Below are 16,317 nucleotides of genomic sequence, written 5' to 3' on the forward strand. Positions count from 1 at the left end.
TACTACAAAACAAATATGTCCATTTTCAACTAAAAATAAATTATCTCCTGAATCAGTTAAGGTCAAATTTAGCTGACTGAAGTATCTACGACTCTAACCAAAACTGTATTCCTTGAAGAAGAAAATAGAGTAGACTCGAATTTTTAGTTGCCACATTTAATAAATGACAATTCTAGAATGTGTGGGTAAAGTAGCACGAAGTTGCAATCTCTAATTCTCTTGGTAATGTCAATGAAATGAAAATTATTTGAAAATAAAATAGTTTGAATTTATCTCTCCTATATAAAACATGTGTAAACGTTCACAGTTCACTAGAATAAATGTCACATATTTGAAGTTCAAACTACTCAACCAAATCAATATTAATATAAAAGATTGTTTGGTAGTGTTGACCCGAGATAATGGTGAGAACATAAAAGAATATATTTTTTTATTGAACCACAATTCGAAAACAACAGTGATGTTATGTCCGACCACTATCCTGACCGAATTCCGGGTGAGGTACTTGTGCCCGTCCAAGTACCCGGCTGGGATATTAGCCTGGCATAGCACCATTTTGAATTTTGATTGGAAGTTTCACAATTTTCTGTTCTCTTAAAATTTTCTTGATTGGCTAAAGGCCCGGCCCTAAAAAAAATTAGTAGAGGCCTAGAGAGTAGAGACTAGAGAGTGAAAAAGAAACGGTTTAACTAAAAATCAAGCAGTAAAAGAGAAAAGAGGATAAGGGGACTGGCTAAATAAACTTTACTGGCATTTCAACTCCCACCCCCATTGCTTCTTCTCTCTCTCTCTCTTTCTCTCACTAATGGCGATGGCGGGCATCAGCTGTTCCTTTTCTTTCCACACATACTCAGACACTTCTCTTTCTCTCTCTACTTCTTCTTCTTCCCGCTTCTTCTCCACTTTGAATAGAAGAATTTTCTGTTCAAATTCAAATAATAAACCTCTTCGTTCAAATAGAAGACCTTCAAGAAGTGGTAATAGTTCTTCATCATCTCATGGAAAATCTAGAGAAGAGGTATAAAAACCCTAACTTTATCTCTCTTTTTATGTTTCCATTTTTATGTTAATGTTTGTTTATTCAACTCAACTTGCATTTTGTTTGAGTTTAGATTGAAGCAGTTTCTAAAAAGAGACCGAAAGATGAGAAAGGGGAAATGAGTCGAGCTCAATCTACTGTATTTAAATCTCTAGGAACACAAAGGAAAGAAAAGAGTAATCTTTTCTTTGACCCAAAAGATTCTCAGGTGGTTATCTCACTCTCTTTCTTTTAATGAGCAAATTTTGGTTATAAATTTGTTGGGGTTTAAGGGGGTTTTGTTGTTCTTAATGTAGCGTTATCACGTTTTAATAGCATTTTGGTAGACATTATATGAACATGAATCGGTTTCGGCCCAATTTCGTGTTGGTCTTGGAAAAAAAAAGATGCCAATACTTTTTATGTTTGGGCTCCCTATGGTGTGCAAACTGTGGATATTGTGAGACTTGGGTCCCTATGCAAACTTTTGTAAACCTGTGCAAACCTTACCTCCAATGCGCGAACTTGTGCATACCTTACTTTGTGCACACCTTAGATAGGAATTGAAGACTGAACAGTATTGTTGAACCTTTCCAGCAATAAATATTTGCCTTGGGAGTTTCAGTCATTTTTCGCTTTATATCAATTACACCTATGAGTTTTAATTTTCGACTCAAAAGTACATTTTTTATGTTTCACACAAAAGGAAAAGCAAATTGGAGTTAGCAAACTCAAATAATTGAGGATAGAATAATAAATAAGACTACCAATATCTATATGGATACTAACTTTTGTTGAATTAATATTAAATTGGATTTAGAAGTCCTTTTGAGGAACCCATTTAGAAAACTAAGACCTACCTGTAAGTTTTTCTATATCCTGAACGCCTTGCGGTCGTAGTAATAGCGGGTTTCCGCTTACTCTATCAGTATACAGTATTTTGTTTGACTGATGTCTTGACTTCATTTTCAGGTTGAGTCAGGGAACCCTCAGGTTGCATCTTTCCTTAATGCTGTAGTGAAGGTATTGTTCGTAACTTGTTGGTTGAGATTAGTTTATATCTGGTAGCAGAATGACTTCACTAATTTTTTCCTCAGTTACTATATTTTACCTCCTTAACGTTATCAATGTTCTGTGCAGGTTTATTGCACCCATACAGCTCCTGATTATTCCCTTCCGTGGCAAAAACAAAGACAGTATACAAGCACAGGAAGGTATGTCTTCTACCTCTTAGCTATCATTGAGATTGCAAGCTAATCGGTTGCTTTCATTTTCACAATTTTGGCCTTTCTTTTCATCTCTAGATAAAAAAGGGAAACACTGCCTTGTTACTTACAATAACGGATTTATTGGTTTGCAGTGCTTTTATGATAGGAGATGGAAAACTTTTGACCAATGCACATTGTGTTGAACATGGTACACAGGTAACTTCTTTAAAGATTTTTCTGAATCTTATTTAGTCTATGGAATGGTTCGACAATCTGTTTTCAGCTAGTTGTTTGCTTTGCTATAAGAAAGAAACGGATTTGTGCCTATAGGGATGGAAATGCAACTTAACCATCAAGCCATAGGGATTTGCTTAGGAAATCATTTATTCGATCGAAGATATAGTTTACTATCAATTGTAGTGTATGACTTATGCCACTTAACCATCAAACGATAGTGAAATCATTTGGCTGGTTTTGAAGAGTCAAGAGTATGGCAATTGGTTCTTTAACTATTTTGCATCTTCTAATTAATGTTCATGGTATGTGTAATACAAGAAGATAGCCCAAATTCCCTGTCGTGGTGCTCTGTTTTTAATTTTTTGTTTCGTAACTTGAAAGTAATTGCAGTGGATGGTTTTCTTATGTGCTCCTCTTCATAGCATGCACATGTTTGTGCTCTTTATCTACACTTTTCTTTTCTGTTATTACTGTAGGTCAAAGTGAAGAGAAGAGGTGATGACACCAAATATGTAGCTAAGGTATTTCTCATCAATATACTTGGGTTTCTTGACTAATTTTTGGCATTATAAATTTTGGCCAAACGGGTGTCTTTCTGCTGAAATAATGACTTGTGGTTGAGTTTGTTGTATTCTCTTCCACTGTTCTCAGCAAAGCGGAAGTCACTGCCTTTAATAGCTTTTTCACCTCTAAAATCTTTGGGAGTTCTTAAGTTTAGTTCACTAGTAGATGCTGAATTATAATGATTATAAGATTTTTTTTGGATTTGAGAACTAACATCCTTACTGATCTTTTGTACAGGTATTAGCGAAAGGTATTGAATGTGACATTGCGTTGCTTTCTGTGGAGAGTGAGGAATTCTGGAAAGGAACCGAGCCACTACATTTTGGACGCCTTCCATCTCTTCAGGTTTCAACTTTTTCTTAAATGTAGACTATCCCGTTGGACTGGTGGAGCCCTTCCAGGTTCTAGCAGTCACCCCACCTTGATCTTGTTATTTTAATGGGCTAAAAGCTTTAGCCAAATACACCTTACGTGCACTGCGCATAAAATTTGTGTTCGCAATATGAAGTTCTGAGTGTCCAATATTAATTTTACTTGAACTAAGCATCTCTTGATGCCAACTTTTGTAACACCGTTGCTTCCTCGATTATAACTGTCTTGTATGATGATTTCATACGATGATACCGCTGAGTATTTACTGCTTTACCTATGCATGTTAACTACTAGCATGGAAGGGCTTACGTTGCATGATCACCTTTTCCTTAGAAATGTAAAGATCTTGATATTAAAGAAAGAAGAGTAAAAAAATTCCTAGGAATTAACATTGTATAGATGCAAGGAGGGGCGCAAAAGGAAAAACATCCTCATAATCAAAAGAGACCAACAAATTAATGGATTCCATGTAACATGTTACCCATTTAAAATACAAATATGTACATTTTTCATGTTCTAAATGTCGTCGTGAGGGAATGTCATGCAGTGATTTGAACTGCTCACAATGTTACTTTTAATGGCAGGATGCAGTTACTGTTGTTGGATACCCACTTGGAGGTGACACCATATCTGTGACAAAGGGTGTAGTTTCACGAATTGAGGTTTGAGGATACACTTTAACACTTTTGCTCGTTAAGCTACGCTACTGTATTCTTATTGTTCATTTGTCATTACCTGTTATCCATACATTCTGACAAGTGGCATCGGTATGTATCAAGCCTATGACCCAACATCTTTCCGACCTATACTTATTTATGAACTTTCTTTTCTTGGTCGTGCTGTGGAGTTCTGCTTGTTAAATGTTAATGTAACGCTGTCATGAAAAATGGACGGAAGTATCCTGGGCTCCTATCTAGGGATGATAAACAACATTTGTCAAACGAGCATTAAATTGGACTTGGAGTAAAAAATAATTGCTGTAATTGTGGAACATAAGATCTCTAGACAGCATATGCCAATGATGGCCGTAACTGATACTTTTTAAGTTAGCGGTCTTCAGACATTGCACATCATTTGCTAGTTACTTCACTAAAAAAGTTAAAGCTGATTTGTTCATTATTACAAGTTTTACAATTATTTGAGTAGAAACATTGGGCATGACTGGCTGAGGTTGAAACTCAAGACCTCCCATTGGAAAGGAAGAAATCATTACATCTAGAGACCACGAAGTATCTTTCACTGAAAAGTTATATCCAGCTTGCATCTTTTTTAACTAAATATTAGTTGAAAATAAATTCATATTTTTTTTGTTTTTCGCATTATCAGGTAACTTCATATGCTCATGGTGCCTCTGAATTGCTGGGTATCCAAATTGATGCGGCAGTAAATCCTGGTTTGTAAATGCTCCCCGGGAACTTCTGTTTTCAAAATGTGATTTCTAATATATTTATGTCCTAGACCGCACATGGTATTATTTCACAATCTACTTAAAGATTAAGATCTTTTATGATCTGTTAACTTGTTTCATAAATGCTTCTTACACTTGTTACATTGTAGGAAATAGCGGTGGTCCTGCATTCAATGACCATGGCGAGTGCATTGGGGTAGCATTTCAGGTAAAAAAAATTTGTCTCCTGCTCAAATTTCTGATGTTGGAACCAAATGATTAATGAAGACTACTAGTTAGCAACCTGCTGGTAGACCAGTAAAACTATGCATGAACAATGTTTCTTCATAGCAATGCAGGATCTTTTGTTATTTAAATTTTAAATGTTTTTGTGTACAAAGATCAAGAATAACATTATTGATGTGGTAATGAGTCGAAAGGTTTAATATACAAGCAAAAGATGTGGGATTACAAGTTTGTAAAAATAGCATCCCAATTACAGGTGAAATCCCTATTTGCCAATTCTTTTTCTTGGCCCAAAATGTTACATAAGAAATAATTGAGATAAGGATATGATCCATGTTGATCCTCTCGCCCCTTTAATGTAGCTCGGTTCCTAGGTTTCCAAACACACCAAAGTATGACATGAGGGAGGGGAGGCTCCTCCACAGCTTTTGCGGTTTATGAATCAGAAGAGTATTCCAACCATGCAATAAGCCTTTAACGTCTCTCGGTGGTACCCATTGAACTTGAGCTGTTACTTTGAAGACGTTTAAATATTTGGTCAGTCGCACTGTAGGAATAGTTGGTTCACTGCCTTCTCCTCTTTCGTGCCCAGTACCATGATTAACCCAAGTGCCTCCTCTCGCCTTGAGGTTATCATGTGATGGAATTCCCCCAATACTAGCCATCCAAACAAAGAATTGACCTTGAAAGGTATGACCGGTTTCCATATTTGTCTTATCGGTGACAAGGAACACCAGCACTTTTAGAGAACGCCACATAGCAAGATTTTACCAGAAAACCTTCCTCAATGACTGGTAACCATAGGCATCACTCTTCTTCTTCTTCTTCTTCTTCAGATGGACATTGCTTAGAACTTTAAGGAGGGAGGTCATTTCATCTATTTCCCAATCGTTAAGGTGTCGTCTGACCCCCAAGTCCCATGTGACTCCATCTTCCTGGACGACGTAGCATAAAAAGTACTAGCCTCGGGCATACTACAAAGAGCATATGTAGTTGGGAACTACACTTGAAAAGTTCTGTCCAGTTTCCATGCATCACTCCAAAATTCAACCCTCAACACTCCCATTTGAAACTTGATATAATCTGTGAAGTGCATGGACCGGTTGAAAGCCTCTCCACACGGTACAACCATAGGGATTCCTAGGCTTCTTAGTTTACCATGGCCCCCATTGCGATCCGTACACATCTTTAATAATAGTAGACCATAGATTATCTTCTTCTGTATTAAATCTCCACAACCATTTGGATAAAAGTGCAACTGTTTGGCTGTCAAGTCCCAAGCAACCCAGTGAACCTTTCTCTTTCTGGCATGGACGTAGGGAAGAGTACAACATTTGGGTAATGTTAGATATGATTTCCAGTTCACATATGACTTGCATATTGAAACATCGAGCACCACACATTTGAGAATCTGGGACTAGCCACTAATGCTTCAAAAAATTGCAGGTACACATGTGTTGATGTATAACGGTTTCCTGCTCCATGTATTCATAAAAAATGTGATTTTTTTAAGAAGACAAAAACACCTTTATGGAATCAAAATCTTGATAGATCTTAGTATCTTACCGGTATCATCTTAAGATTTACCATTTGTCATGGTCCTAAATTGTGTGTCTGTTAAGATTCTTATCAAATGCTTCATTTAGGTATTCAGATCAGATGATGCTGAGAATATTGGATATGTTATTCCCACTACCGTCGTGTCTCATTTCTTGAATGACTATGAGAAGAATGGGAAGTATACTGGTGAGAAGCTATCTTTCAAAGGTTTCTAATATTTATTTCGCTTTATGCCTACTTCCGAAATCTGTCAGAGTGCCAGTTCACATTATTTGGGGTCTAGGTGCTATTGGGGTTGGAAGACCTTAGTGGTAAAATCTTGATTTTATATATAACGTATGACGATTTGGATAATATTACCTTAAGTTCTTCTTTGCATTCCAAACAAGATATAATAATCTGCATGTTTGTTGGAATGGTTATAGAGCTGCTTGTTTCCTGTTTTTTCATTTATTCACGAACCTCTAATTCTTCTGATAGATTCACAAATCTCTAGTTCGTGCAAGGATTATTTTAATTCTCACGTAAGCTTTTATAGTACTACAAGTACATTCTGCCATTTTTATTCCATTGTCATCATTGATTCCCTCAGTCCAGGTGTTATTTGTGCTCGTTTTACGGTATGCCGATACAACCATTTAAACGTTACATCTGTTTATGCTTGTAGTAGAAGTATGTTTGCTTTAAAGAAGTAGAGAACTACGTAAAGTTTGTTTAGTAAAACATTTCTTATAAATCAAAAAGTTTGTTGCGCAACACAGTCTACTTTGTTATTTTTTTTTTATGATGGGTGGTATGATGATGGTGGAGTTTGTGTCATGGAGGAGATGTTGTGATTAATGGTGGTATGGTGATCTCGATGGAGGTGTAATTGGTATTCGAAGTATGGTGGTGGTGTGGTGGTGGTGGTTGTTGATGGTGGTGGAGGTGGTTGAAGTGTGATGTTGGTTGTGTAGCAGAGGCCAGGGAGTGAGCAGCGGAAGAGAAATAAAACTAGTTGATTATAATCGTTCTTTGTAATGTCAAAAAAGGTCAACTATTTTTGTGTTGCGAAATGACCTCTAAATCTTGTGAGGGAGGATCTTATTTCAATCAAAACGGCTTCAATAAGAAATCTGCTTGTTGACCCTTTAACATGAATCCTTGCACTTTGACTTACCAAACTGATGTCAAGCCTTGCGATCCCCGATTAATCTGACCAAGCTTAGGTATTTACGTGTTCATATTTGGATTTTCAGGATTCCCTTGCCTTGGAGTATTGTTGCAAAAGTTGGAAAATCCAGCACTGCGGGCATGCTTGAAAGTGCAATCAAATGAGGTAATATTCCTATAACCTTCGAGTTCAGTTCTCATGCCACCTAACTGCAATATGACTTAACAATACTGACATTACATGATTGAGAGAGTTTTTTTAGCGTATAGGTAAATCTGTGAGAGAAAATGACAGATATTTCAATTCCCAAATGGCTACTATTCAGATTTTCATGCATATAAAACGCTCTAACATATAATCACACTTACTAGAATTCACCATTTTTTGCTCACAATTATTTATGTACAATCCTTGAGATTCTCTTATGCTTCTCTTATGATTATGTATTCCAGGGGGTACTGGTGCGGAGAATTGAACCTACTTCTGATGCGTATAATGCTTTGAAGGAGGTATCGTGGAAATTTTTAATAAAATTCAACTGCAGTTTCACTAGGATTCTCGCACTTCTAGTAATCGCCAGTTCCTTAAAAACCTAAGAAACTAATGCTTGCATGTACTGTTATTTTTCAGGGAGATGTCATTGTAAGCTTTGACAATATTCAAGTTGGATCAGAAGGAACAGTGCCATTCAGATCAACCGAGCGAATTGCATTTCGCTACCTCATAAGTCAAAAGTAAAAAAACAATTGTGCACAACAATGTCATACTTTTCAGTTAACATGTTTGATATTGTGAAGAAAAGGAGTGTTCGTCTTACATTCTTATGCACCTGACGCAGTTTGCGGTGTTAAAAACCTCGATAATTAGCTGTCAGTTCACATATATGCAAGCAGCACTACTCTTATGCGGTGGTGTTTTTTTTATAAATTCAGATATGAATTCTGACTCGAGTCAGGTTCCAAATTGTTTGTCTTTTATCTAACTCGTGTTTCTGACTCGTTCGAATGTCTGACTCGGTTTATTTTGGGTCCATTTGAGTCAGCCATACAAATAGGACACAAGAGAGTACCTTTAAAGAAAAACACCACCATAGAGGGGACTTAGTTTTGGTCTTTCTTATAAAAATAGAGATGGGCTAAAGTAGCACAGGCTTATGGATCAAATAACATTTAAGTGATCAGGTTTGCAGGTGATGTCGTGGAGCTTGGTATAATTCGACAAGGATCCTTCATGAAAGTCCAAACAGTTGTAAATCCACGTGTACATTTGGTATGCTGCAAATCTGCAATAGCTTGCCTACTAATTCAATATTTGAATACTTATTTAATCGCATAAACCATTATTGATTTGTACTTTACGACATATGTATTGAAATAGATTAATTCTGTCCTGTGCTAGGTTCCTTATCATATTGAAGAAGGTCAACCTTCGTATCTCATCATTGCCGGGCTGGTGTTCACCCCTCTCTCAGAACCTCTAATAGAGTATGTTTAGTTGTTACTTTCTCTTTATATCATTCTAGTATGTATCACTATTCCTTTTCTTGGTATGTATGTTGTGATACAATTCGTATAACTAAGAAATTTGCAAGTAGCAGTAGCATAAAGTTGATCATTTTCAGAAAAAATAATGTCTTATTGGTCATCCTCACAACTTTTTTTCTTTTTTTCTTTCCTTTTAAATTTTACAGTGAGGAATGTGAAGACACTATAGGGGTAAGTACCAGAGACTCACAAGTTGTTGACATCTCATCACTTCAATATTTTCCTTCAAATTTGTTCCATGTACTATCGCATTCTTTGGAAACTTGATGTGTTAGTGTTCTTTTTGGTCAGTTGAAACTCCTAACAAAGGCTCGATATTCGTCTGCGAAGTTCAAAGGGGAGCAGATTGTGATCTTATCACAGGTTAAGCTTCATACTACTTTGACCAAATTACACTGGTTTAATCATTACCAATCTCTTCTATATACAATTCCTTTTTTACACGATTTCTTAATTAGTACTGTTCATCTTCTCATCAAACTTATACTGGAAACCAAGGAAACATAGATTACAATGTATTTGTCTTCAGTACATCAAGTTTTATTTGGAAATAAACTGTCGGTTTTGATTTTCATCGTGTGTCTTCCGATTTTCTTGTATTGCAGGTCTTGGCAAATGAAGTAAACATTGGATACGAGGACATGGGAAATCAACAGGCAAGTTATCTTTTACTTATCTTGAACTTCTTACAGTTTCATAGAGAATACCTAATGTCGTGACTGGTGAGAACTAATCGTCTAGTGGAGTTGACCTATAAAGCTCCACCAATCACATATTGGGTATTGTCACACATTCATGGATCAATAACATTGAAATACTCTTGAACTTTGACCCATATTTGTCAACTAATATAACCTCATTTCCTTCAAATAACAAAAATGTACAGGTCTTGAAGTTGAATGGCACTCGAATAAGAAACATATCTCACCTATCACATCTCGTCGACTGTAAGTCTCATTTACTTGTCGTTAACCATTTATCTCTCTCCCCCTCAACATATCTGTATTGCTAATTACTAATGCATTTCGACTACAGCGTGCAAGGACAAATATTTAGTTTTTGAATTCGAAGACAACTTCTTAGCCGTTCTAGAAAGAGAAGCAGCTGGCAAAGCCTCTGCACTCATTCTCAAGGATTATGGGATCCCATCTGAAAGATCTTCCGATCTTTTAGAACCATATATAGACTCATTAGAAGATGACCAGGCAATAGATCGAGAATTTGGTGATAGTCCTGTATCAAATTTGGAACTTGGGTTCGATGGACTTCTTTGGGCTTGAAACAATCAAAACACTAAACTAGAACTTGTTTCAAGATTTTTCTTAAGGAGTAAAAAATGAAGCACATGGCGAAGAATTATATTCTTGGCCATATCCACTTCCAGGTCGATCCTTGTGATATCTTCGAGTTGTTCGTCTTCCTTTTTGTTGCGGAGAAGAATATGCAGAGCATAAAATGCCCTCCACAAATAAGCTGCCTAGTTTTTTATTAGGTATCACTGTATCATTAGAGTTAGGGTAATTGTTCCAGAAACGATCTGAGTTTTTATCTGCAGATTAAATTGATGATTCTTTTTATTGATTGATGAAATTTGTGATGAAAACCGAATAATAATAGAAATTAATGTTAGTTCAAGTAAAAGATTGTTCTATGAGCAATGTAAGATTGAGAATAGTGGAAAACTTGGGCACAAAATGAGCAGTCCATTGCCAACTGATAGTTTACCTCTTGGTATAGTGGTTGGACAATCCAAAACTTTGGGGGTATTTTGATTCTTCTATTGAAACCGTACATCACCTATAGAGTAGTTTGTGTGGTCTTCAGAGTGTACAAATGTTTATATGGCAGTTCCATGACCGTTGTAAGCATATTCAATTATAAACGATGTACGATTATCTGTTGCACTTGTATAATCCTGCTTTTTCAATAAAAGAAATGGATTTGCAACAAAACAAAACATTGTAAAAGAAATGGTCCAATTGGCAAAATAAATAATCTCACATACAAGTCCATGGGACCTAGTGAATATGACAGTAATTAGTTTTTTCATTTTTTTGTAGAAGCAATGACAGTAATTAGTTGGATACGAAGTTTCCGTTTTGAGGTTGTCTTTTATAAGCTTCATTTCCATAAAAATGGGCTTATTCTAAAGAAACATTATTTTTTGTTGTTTTGATTGCAGTTTTATATCTGTGGAAGTATTGACTCGTAACTTGAAGGTCTGATTTCATAAAAAAAAAACTTGAAGGTCTAATTCATTTTCGTGGAATATACCAACTCGAAGTCTAGAACCTCATTTTCTTTTCTTTTTTGCTATCGAACAAATTTACGAAGACCTAACTCTCAGATAAGTATATCTGAGAGTTGCATTACCCTTCCTTTAAACGCATCACCAATCTAAATCATCTTTGAACAAAATGCTCAAAACTAATAGCAAAACAGGTAAATAAGAAACTTAAAAAGTGAGAAATAAACCATTACAAATTCATGAGTTGAGGAGAGTCCAATACATGTCTAAACCAAATATGCTCGACTTTTATTCCTAGATAGTACCATAGTCTAGCTCTTTAAGTACTAAATGAACAACTCATGGAGAATTAATCAACCTTGCAGACCAATAATACCTGCACAAATAAAGATCGAAATAAATGAAAATGAATTGGAAAAGAAAACATAAACCAAATTTGCATAAAGAAAACAAGATCGGTAGGAGGTAACTCAGTTTACCGCAAGCAATTCTTCCACCAGCATTTCCAGTAGTCTTGCTGAGTTCATGTCCACCTAAAATAGCTCTGATTAGTTAGTTTCAGTAAAGCAATACAACTGTTACTGAAACTAGCTCTGCCTAGAAAATTTTCGCATGAAATATCAGCGGGTTTTGGGAACTACGAATTCGATTATGTTGATTTTTCCCTGCAATCCCGCAAAGTATTTACCTACCAACTTTACTTGGTTTCGTCTAACTATTTATAAAATCTTGTCTAATATTCTTCAGGTTTGAAGTTTTGTCTTTCGTTAACTTCAACAATGTTTTTTTTATGTTTCACAGTAACAGTCCGAATTGAGTAATTTTGACTAAAGAGATAGACTATTACCCTTTCCGAGATCATCAGGATCAGCATGGACGACAACAGCCCTTCCAATGATCGAGTTTGGTCCAGTGAGAGGAATCTGCATTGTAAGCATTCATTGATAAACAATCTTACATATAACACAAATCTAATTAGTGCATCATAATTGGGAAGGAAGCGAGGAGAGTGTAGTCACCTGCTTGTCGACTATAGTGAATGTCGCAGTACCTGAAAAAACACCATAATATTCACGATCAGAGGTCATTCAAAAAAATCGTCTAGATTTCAATTATCTTTCGAACAATTTCGTTAATGATAGGATGATTGATGATAAGGATTATCCACTTATTGACTAAAACAATGGCTAAGCACATTGAAATAAGCAAAAGAGAGAAGATTATATACCATCTTCGCCGACTGTGATATTTCCAAGATCACCAGCATGACGGGTCTCATCCTCGGGGGCACCATGCTCTTTGCTAGCAGGATTAAAATGTGGTCCTGCAATTAAGATATGAAAAAGTTATAACGGACTCCATATTTTTTGTTCTATATTCTTTCCTTGCTTCTTGATCAAGTAATGGAGGAAGAGATAGGTCGTGAACAGTACCAGTTGACATACAACCGTTTGTTGTGTCACCGAGAGCATGGACATGGAAACCGTGAAGCCCAGGTTTAAGACCAGTGAGATTTCCAGTTACATTCGTTGGACCTGAACAAATAAATAGATAAGAACATATAGTTAGCTATTCCTCGTTATGCGATGAAGATCTACTTTAATCGATGCTAACTCGTATTTTTGAATTTCAACTGAATTACCATCTCCTTCTTGGGTAAAATGGACGGTGCCAGATACACCCTCGCTGCTGTTAAGAACGACAACTGCCTTCACCATTTTTTTCCTGTGATCTGAAAAAAGGGAACCGTTAAGGGATATGCAGGAAGAAGAGAGACAGTTGTATAAGATAACAGAGATGACTTGTTGGATCAGTGCCTAATTTGGACTAGCAATTCAAGCCACACAAAGCACCAAGGTCACCACGAAAACAGAATTGATCTAGTAAAGGGGGCATAATGGGTTATCAATTGCTAATTTGCCTGCCACTACCCAAATTCTGACCTTTCCGATCCTAAAAATATGCTAGAACAGAAAGAACGTATAAGGGCAAAAGAGGCTTCGCCTCGTATGCTTTCACTTACTACAGAATATGCCATTAACTGGATGAACTTGAGAAATACTAAAAAATTTAATTGCTAGATAAAGCATTCAACTATACATAGTTCACAAAAAAAAAATACTTGGTGATGATTGTTTGCAAATTTTCAACTATAAATATTTTCTCTTTGGAACATGATCAAGTGAAACTGATAGATATACAAATCTTCTCAGAAACTCAGTTAAAGTGATTAATATAAGCCAATTTAAGTTCAATTTCGTATTGGAATATGATAAACATGAAGAAAATCAATTAGATTTACATGATCATTTCGAGCTTTAGATCAATAATACAGATTTCAATATCCTAAATTAGATCGGCATATAAGCAAGTCAACAAAACTAAACAAACTCAATTCAGCACAAATATAATCAAGAGAAGTTCAAAAACCTAACTACTTCTCAAAATGACAATCAGATCAAAATACTACAATTATATAAATCAGATTCACATAACAAACCCTAGATCTAACAGTTCGTAGCTAGAATCGATTGTCATCAAACACCAAAACGAATAACAAATGAATCATACCAAAACAGTAACTAGGTAAAAATAAGATAGAAATGAACAGCTTACAAATCAAGCTAACGTTAAGAGAAGAATCGAATTCGACAATTAAACAGCAAAAAGAAGATCAAAGACCTTAAAAAAATGAGAAGACGATTAGAAAAGTTTACCTCAGGACGCCCCTTTTTAGTGAGAGAAAGTGTAGAGAGAGATAGAGATGGTAGAGAAGACTGAGGGTTGGTTGGTTGGTGCCGCAGTCTGAATCTGACCATTTTATTGAGGTGGGGAATAGGAAGTATACTAAAAAATTCCATGATTTACCCTCGAGTTTGGGAAATAGGGTTGCTTTTACTTGATCTTGATCAAGGGTAATATCGTAAAGTTAGTATGAGCTGATAATTACCAGGCTATTTGGTGATTGGCGTGATTTACGTGGGTATCGAGTGAAGAAATATGAACTAGTTTTTTTTTGGATTTTTGAGTCAACAGTCCAAAATCTGGGGGGTAAACTCAAAAAAAATCAACTCTTGCCCAAAAATTAGTTGCAGGTCCAAATGTCAGTTTTTTTTTTTATTCCCCTCTTGCCCTTGGACGGGACATGTTGACGTTTTCCTGAAAAAAAAAAATGTCTGGTAAATAAAATAATTTACCAGTACACGAAAAATTCAAATTCCCGCCCAGCAAACCATCTCTTCCCGGTAAATAAAATAATTTCTTGTACACAAAAAATTCCAATTTTCAATTTTTTTGAAATTTTCAAAAGAAATCTTTTTTCGAAATTTTAAAATTTTCGAAATTTTAAAATTTTCGAAATTTTCAAACGAAATTTCAAATTCCCGGCCAAAATTTAAAATTTTTTTGAAAATTTTAAATTCCCGGGCAAATTTTGAAATTTTTTTGAAAATTTTAAATTCCCGCCCAGCAAAAGTGTCTAGTACAGAAAAAAATTTCCAGTAAATAAAATAATTTCCCGGTCCAAAATTTTTTTTTTCGAAGTTTTGAAATTTTCAAACGAAAATTCAAATTCCCGCCCAAATTTCCAAAATTTTTTACGAAATTTCAAATTCCTGCCCAGCAAAAATGTCTAGTACAGAAAAAATTTTCCAGTAAATAAAATAATTTACCAAAAAAAATTGCGTTTCCCGAGAATTTTTCGGTGGTTGTTCCGTAATTTTCTGAACAGTACACATTCTGATGGACGGGTTGTCAGATTATTTTTCAGAAAAAAAATCGTTTCCCGAGAATTTTCGATGGCAATTTTGTAATTTTCGATGGCATGAACGGTAAATACTTTATTTTCTAAGGGCCCTTTACGTAATTTTGACCCCCAAAACTGACACATTGGACCTCCTTTACATTTTTAGGCAACTTTGGGTGGGATTTTCATTTTGGCCCCCTTTTTGGACCAATGGCCCAACCCCTCTTTTTTTTTTTTGTTGAAGGAAGAAATATGAGCTAGTTACCAAAATAGAAATGATGAAAAATACCACAAAACTAGACCACTCAAGATCTATAAGTAAGATCATTTTAGGATTTATTGAGTTTTTATGATTTATTGACTACTCAAGATCCTTGATTTTTTGTGTCTGTCGTAGATTCTAATTTAGAACAACTCCAATGTATAGGGGGCTGGGGCTCCCAAAAATTTAAATTTTGGAGCCCCAGCCCCTTCCCTCCAACCCGGGAGCCTCGGTCTGGGCTCTCGGTGGGGCTGGGAGCCCCATGCTCCTGGGCTCCCAAATGGGAGCCCGGGCTCGGGGCTCCCAACCCCCAAAATATGGCCGTTGGGAGCTCCAACGGCCATATTTGGGGTGGATCCCCTAAAACCACTTTATTTTAATTTTTTAAATTTTTTTTTAAATTAATTTTTTTTAATCTTCTTATTATTTTAAATACTTCATTTTTAAGTATTTTTCTCTAATTTTTAATTTTTTTTTTGTTTTTTTTGTGTTTATCTTTTTGAAATTATCTTTCTTGAATAATATCACATTTTAATTCATAGTCGAAATCTAATAATTTATAGTCGAAATTTAAAATCAAAATTTCGCACACGTACTTCACACACGTATATTATTTTGATTTGGAAGCCCCTGCTGGGAGCTCAACGTTGGAATCGAGCAAAGCCCCGAGGCTCCCAAAATTCAGGGGCTCCCACATTGGAGTTGCCCTTGTAGCATATTTTATCATTACTCGAAACAAAAATAGTTTTTTCGAAATATATTTGTACAATAGA

General features: G+C 35.8%; 2 protein-coding genes across 3 annotated transcripts; one reads left to right on the forward strand and one right to left on the reverse strand.

The window, feature by feature from the left end:
- Nucleotides 1-663: 663 nt before the first annotated feature.
- DEG2 (DEGP protease 2) lies at nucleotides 664-10,930 on the forward strand. Its single transcript, XM_086661250.1, has 21 exons — nucleotides 664-1,018; nucleotides 1,113-1,247; nucleotides 1,991-2,041; nucleotides 2,159-2,232; nucleotides 2,379-2,442; nucleotides 2,940-2,984; nucleotides 3,265-3,372; nucleotides 3,984-4,061; nucleotides 4,726-4,792; nucleotides 4,957-5,015; nucleotides 6,679-6,778; nucleotides 7,831-7,910; nucleotides 8,198-8,254; nucleotides 8,376-8,479; nucleotides 8,927-9,014; nucleotides 9,144-9,229; nucleotides 9,436-9,460; nucleotides 9,581-9,652; nucleotides 9,895-9,945; nucleotides 10,176-10,236; nucleotides 10,325-10,930. The coding sequence occupies exons 1-21, from the start codon at nucleotides 806-808 to the stop codon at nucleotides 10,567-10,569; spliced, it is 1,863 nt and encodes a 620-aa protein (XP_086517376.1). The 5' UTR covers nucleotides 664-805; the 3' UTR covers nucleotides 10,570-10,930.
- An 822-nt stretch (nucleotides 10,931-11,752) lies between these two features.
- LOC147559356 (superoxide dismutase [Cu-Zn] 1) lies at nucleotides 11,753-14,384 on the reverse strand. 2 transcript variants are annotated; one of them, XM_086661251.1, is made up of 8 exons: nucleotides 14,255-14,384; nucleotides 13,180-13,269; nucleotides 12,971-13,072; nucleotides 12,766-12,861; nucleotides 12,557-12,588; nucleotides 12,385-12,460; nucleotides 12,017-12,070; nucleotides 11,753-11,913 (listed from the first exon to the last, which is right to left on the reverse strand). In XM_086661251.1, exons 2-8 carry the CDS (start codon nucleotides 13,253-13,255, stop codon nucleotides 11,891-11,893), a joined length of 459 nt encoding a protein of 152 aa, XP_086517377.1. In that variant the 5' UTR covers nucleotides 13,256-13,269; nucleotides 14,255-14,384; the 3' UTR covers nucleotides 11,753-11,890. The 2 variants fall into 2 exon arrangements, with proteins under 2 accessions (XP_086517377.1, XP_086517378.1); XM_086661252.1 differs by having other exon boundaries at nucleotides 14,154-14,257.
- Nucleotides 14,385-16,317: the final 1,933 nt, after the last annotated feature.

Source organism: Eschscholzia californica, unplaced genomic scaffold, assembly GCF_041429995.1.
Source record: "Eschscholzia californica isolate CP2 unplaced genomic scaffold, dmEscCali1.0.p SCAF_2, whole genome shotgun sequence".
NCBI lineage: Eukaryota > Viridiplantae > Streptophyta > Magnoliopsida > Ranunculales > Papaveraceae > Eschscholzia > Eschscholzia californica.